The sequence below is a fragment of the Hetaerina americana genome, unplaced genomic scaffold (assembly GCF_022747635.1).
Source record: "Hetaerina americana unplaced genomic scaffold, ioHetAmer1.1.p SCAF_2, whole genome shotgun sequence".
Lineage (NCBI taxonomy): Eukaryota > Metazoa > Arthropoda > Insecta > Odonata > Calopterygidae > Hetaerina > Hetaerina americana.
Genome location: NW_027286763.1, coordinates 86,474,811 through 86,480,810, shown reverse-complemented (window position 1 = coordinate 86,480,810; position 6,000 = coordinate 86,474,811). Strand labels below are relative to the sequence as shown.

The following is a 6,000-nucleotide window of genomic DNA, read 5'->3' as shown; positions in this document are numbered from 1 at the left end:
ATTTTGACATTAGTACGACTAGGTGCCACTGGTGCTTTCTGCTCAACAGCCAATTAAGAGAGTGATGGTATATCTATGTGACCCAATGGGAAAGGAAAACGTTTCCCCGTAAAAGGGCGGGGTGTTTTGACGTGAATACGAATAACTTTCATAAAACTATATGTTACAAGTAAAACCTTATGGTAACGATATAAACCGTTTAATTATTAAATTCATGAACATATACTTTATTATCGTTGCTTTTGAACATCAAATTAGATATATATTTATAAAACAATATAAATAGCATGATGAATGATGAAATTTGAAATGTTTTCTGCATCAGTTATGCACGATACAGGTGTGCCTGTATATACCTGATACCTGTATATCTACGTATGCATAATTATAACGCACAAGTAAATGACGAGAAATCATTGAAAAATATATATTTGTAATTACTCAGCCTATAAAATAAATATTTCACAAAATTGTCTTTTTTTCAATTCTTAAGTGAAATAAGGTACCTGTATTGCAATATTTTTAGTACTTCAATGAAATAGCAAAAATAAGGTTACCTGTTCGTAAGAAATAAACAGCTTACAAATTTAACAAAACACAGATCATGATGAAAATTCCGCAAGGGCCCGTTTAAATTAACACCACAAGAGGTAAAGCGAATCTAAATACTACTTATTGTAGATTGTCATCAACTTACCATACATTTCCTAATAGGAACATACGACCGTATCGTAAATATCTGCGTACTCAGTTGAAATTGGACTGTATCCAGAGTTTCAAGAATAGGTTATAGATCTTGTAACTTGCTCACCCACTTTACTTTTTTGATGAATTCTTTTATGACAATATCTATCACATTTAAGAAATTATTTTTATATATTAAGTAATATTTATATTGACGAATATGGTTGTGCCATTTTTCAAAATGAATAATGTATTATTATTAATCCGATTAGAAAATTTTTATATCAACTAAAAATTGGGAAAGTAAACATCCAACTTCATTAATTATAATTTAAATTGATTAATTTAATTTATCAACAGCTAATGCTTATAATTAAGTAAAGTATAATATAGTAAAGTGAAAACGTCCTCATCAGTTAGATATTGGAAATTTGAAAAATTGAAGAGTATGAGAGAAAATCCAAAACCACATCTTCCCCTATTTAATGCTTTCGGTACATTTTTCAATGCCATATACCATTTGACTATTATGTGGAGAGTCCAGAGCCTAGATACAAGCTGATACAATGAAAAAAGATGGCATAATATTGAAAACCCCCATCTTAAATCTAAGCGAGGCTATCTTCTGAAATGAGAACTTGGGATATCTAAGGTACCCATCGACCTACGTAAAAGGAGAAACAGCTGTGATTTTCATAAAATATTGTGCTTAGTTTAAGTCAGTCCTCTCTTTAACCGTTATTCTGTGGACGATATAAACTATGTACTTCGCGGATTTTAAGTAGACGTTCGATAATAATGTGAACAAAATGAAAGCTTCAAAGAAATAGGAGTGTACTATGAGTGTTATTCGAAACCTCTCTATCCGAAGATACTTGTTAGGGTAAGATTTATGGAAGAGGGAATGTTAATTTGGAGGTAGGGAGAATAAGGGTTACTGTTAAACTGGCTGAATCCCGGTGAGGTATAATAGTCATTAGGAACTATCTAAAGTATATCTCTTGTGGGTAGATTTTCTAAGATAGAAGGCTATAATATTGATTGAAGATTCCATTCTACCCGATGTATTTTATTTATCCTTGTGTTCACACGGTAGAAACAAACAATGCCATATATTGGCAATTGTTCAAAGGATTGAACTGCTAAAGCCTAAACGATATTATCATGGAGTGTAGTCTATGAAAGAGCCATCACCCTTAAAATAGACTAATAAATCATAATCGACCAACGGGTCAATGGGACTGTGTTATGATGTTTTACTGATTTATTATATTGCGTGTCCCAGGCTATCAGTTTGATTCATGCACGTATTTAAAATGCATGTAAATTAGAAGTGTTTTCTTAATATTCCTTGATATGCACTGATTCTCTGGGTAGACAACAAATTATTAGACACAAATCCAAGTGTGAGCCCATCCAGTCGTTCGCAACGAGCGCGGGAAGAGGCGATGGCTTAATATATCCGTCGTTCCTTTGTTTTGTAAACGAAATTCGTTCTCGTTATGTGTTGTGGCTGGTTGTTTGTGGTGTGGTCATGTCTTATGGTGCATTGGATTAGCTGTCACTTAGCGTAAGATGTCCATCGGTTTTTCAATGAATTCAATATTAATCCAGACTGCAGATTAACGTTGTAAGGGTGTTTGGAAATAGGATTCCCAGAATATTTACATCACGACCAAGGTAAGTCTATCAAAAATCCGGTTGACCTCGACACTAGGTTGTTTTTGGAATAATTGCCGTACCAGTGTGTTGCTAATGTTTAGACCTTAGACACGTTTTTCCAAAATTTCAATCCAAACGCAGGTATATTCCTTATAGTATTTCTAGAAACCATAACTCGATTGTTCCATTTACATTTGAATCATTTATTAATGAAATTCATTGCGGACATTTACAGAAATGAGTGTGCGTGGATCTGCTTCACTCATAGTTAATGTCCAGGTAATACATTTTCTCTTTGAGAAAGAAATTACATGGAAGCATCTTGACTTTTACATAACCTAATTTCGCTGATCATTCGATACATTAATATTATGGATATGGTTTATTATCTTTCCGTGTGATTTAATTAATTGATTCTGATACTTAGCAATTTTTGCTTGGTTATCCATACTGAGTTAATCTGTGTCTCCGTTTTTGTGCCGGCTCTGAGGCGGTAAACAATGTCCAATGCTGTCTGTCAGCAGGCTCAAATTGTGTAGTGTAAACATGGATTACTAGATGGCAGTAGTAAACTTGCGCGCGGCCTTGGAAAAATCTTATCGCGGCCGGCAGCTGGGTTGTTAAGTGTGTTATAGCTTGGCGGGTGGCAGTCTTCTTCATTCTGTATGCGCGGTCGGTTTGAGTTCAAGTACTGATGTGAAAGCGCAATATTTTTCTTCTGTTGCACGTCAAGATGACTGGGGTGGTAGAATTTTTTCTGGTACTAGCTGTTTTGTTGGTACTGTTCAGATCTAGGTATGTTTACAATATTCTTGACTTTTTTCGAAATTAAAAAATATTTAGTAATATAACAAGGTGGTCTTCCCATTTTTGCATGAACAACTTAATTTTGTATGCACTACAATTTTTTCCGAGTTAACGAACTATAAAATAGTTGCTATTGATAATCGGCGCCACTTTTCGAACGAAATTATGATGTATGACGTTCTAGTCAATAATTAGGTCTATCGGTTTCGATGACTCTGCAATGGAAAGCGACGTGCGGCTAACTGGTTTGTTGAAAGTGTTGTGGTGGCTCGGTTTTAATGACATTTTCTCAGATCATCCGTATAAATCGTAAAATTCCAATGTGATTCCGTGTAAAAAAATGTTTTCATGTACTTCTTTTTTTGCATTTTTTATACTTCAGTTCCCAATGGTGCCCAATCAACCAAGTGTTTACCTTTTGATCTCTTTTTACTTTTACCTCCGATAGACGAAATATATCCCAGGTGGGATTCCATTGAAGAGCCCTTTCCATTCATTAGTAAAATTTGCGTTATAAAATCGCTTTGGTGCAATTAATGGATATTCCCCAGGCTCCTGTAAGTATGAAGCTGATTTAGTGAAGTTTCCGGTCCTTAAATGCAATTTTAGTACACCGTCAGATAGGACGAGGCATTTCAATCAAAAGTCTCTTTTACCTTCACGGAGTCACTTTCCAGTCTGTTAAACCTACTTAAAAAAGACTAGTTAAACTTTGAACTCACCAGTGCCTATTTAGTTCTTAATTCCTACTATATTATTCGCACATGACCATAAGTGACCTGCCCTCAATTGCATATTCTTCTCTGCCAAAAAAAGTTCCTTCAAAATCTTCCAGTTCCTCCTCGGGTATTGAGCGAGTGGTAGCTGAGTTACTTATTACTCATCTTCTTTTTTATATCTTCTTGTTCCATACCGAAAGTGTGCCGGTGTGATTGGTAGGTATTTACAATGTAAATGAAAGAAGACTAACTTTTTAGATTCCGCTGTATTTTTTGTTTTCCTCGACCATGGTTTCGTCGCTAGGCAACATCATGAGGACCTGATGTTGTTGCGTTGTGACGACTTATATTTGTTTAATTAAAGAAAAAAACTGAAAGGTCCAGTTAAATTTCTTGAAATCCTGACACGTTGTTACCGCAACAATAATACCTCACAGAAGTGATTATGTCAGCATGCGCGCTGCCTAAATAGGAGATTAATTGATTGCAGTAGTCAATTGGTTGGCACGTGATTTCGCCCGGCGGCGTGGTCACGCATGTGAATGTGTTATGTTCTTAGAGCATCGGCTCGGCTAGTCGAAATATCCATGGTTCTAGTCCCGGTCAAGGATATTCTTTTGCGCTTGTAATCAGCTCGATTCTGCCTTCCCCAGCTCTCCTGTGTAGTTTGTCTTTCATACGTGCTCCCTTCCGCTTTCCTTGTATCTATATCCATGTGACCATATATATAATATATTATGTGTATAATATATATTATATATAAAGAGTAACTTAATTGTAATATTTATTATATATATATAACATATATATAACATATATATATATATAACATATATATATATAACATATATATATTATATATATATATATATATATATATATATATATATATATATATATAACACGTAAAAGGACACTCACATTTAGATTGAGCTTTCGGCCTTCTCGGAGGCCTTCTTCAGGTCAGACTGCTGAACCGAAGAAGGCCTCGGAGAAGGACGAAAGCTCAATCTTCAATGTTTGTGCCCTTTTACTTGTTATCTATTTGTGTTCTATTGTACTTTCCAAATATTATATTGCTCCCGTGAGTGCATCTACATCATATATATACACACACATATATATGTTACTCACTAAAAATGTTAAAATTCATCGGAAGATTACTTCATGCATAAACCATGTGCAGCGCTTTTTAAGACTCGACCAAAATAGAGATTTTAGACCATAGACTCACTTTCAAATAACATTAAATAAAAAGTAAATAGCTAACATATAACTATGGATGATTGTTCAGTTTACAAGCATTCATAATTCTCTGTAGAAAAATCTCCTTCTCGGTGTAAAGTTTCGTCATATATTTGCTATGTATAGGATACTTAATTTTTGTATTATAAGACAGAAATATTGCACACGACAGAATCACCCTGGATACCCATGATATTGACGACGGACTCAAGGGAAAAAATGTTGGTGGCGTTATTGGATTGGTTTTATTTCCTCGTGGTCGAAATCTTCGCCGGTGCCTATTGCTGAGCCTAAATGAAGTCATCATCTCACATCCTGAAGTTCGAATTAATTTCAGTCTATTCCCTGGAGACTGTTGTTTAGTTAATCGTGAATTAGGAAACGATTTAATATTTCCCACCTGTTGGTTATTGATCGAAAGGTTTCGAAGAATCACGTTATTTTCAAGACATTAAAAAACGTTCGTCGATGATGTAAAATTCATTTCTGGCTCGATAATGACGTGATTCGTTGAAATCCGTTGGTCGATCCGTTTCGACGTGTTACGTAATCGTCAGGGTTCCTGCCAGAATACAGGTTGGACCGACAGGCTTCGACGTGATACATGTCAAATTGTGGTCATTCTGCTCAAATTATCGCAATTGTCATAAGTGTATTCATTAATTTCATTACTGTGGGAGAGAAACTGGTCACCAACGCGCTATGTGCATTATAGTTAAAAACCAGTTTTCAACCCGAAGGTGGGTTTGATAGGTTATAGGGTTGAGCTCATCCAATCCTAAGCCCCACAGTGTATGGATTTCACGCATTTCCTTTCCCTGTTTCGCGAATAGTTAACCAGGAAGATCAGGCACCCAAAACATTACACAGCTTGGGTGAATCC

At 35.4% G+C, this 6,000-nt stretch overlaps 1 protein-coding gene across 2 annotated transcripts in view; it reads left to right on the top strand.

Moving 5' to 3' along the window:
- The first annotated feature begins 2,219 nt into the window (after positions 1 to 2,219).
- Positions 2,220 to 6,000, top strand: part of mino (glycerol-3-phosphate acyltransferase mino) — a 140,246-nt gene continuing 136,465 nt past the window's right edge. The window contains exon 1 of one of the 2 annotated variants that reach the window (XM_071585718.1): positions 2,220 to 2,364. Coding sequence is in view for 1 of the 2 variants with exons in the window: in XM_071585717.1 (XP_071441818.1) it covers positions 3,080 to 3,141 (62 nt within the window). In the remaining variant the exon portion in view is untranslated. Of the gene's footprint in view, positions 2,365 to 3,028; positions 3,142 to 6,000 lie in introns of those variants that run through there. The other variant, XM_071585717.1, reaches the window with a different exon arrangement.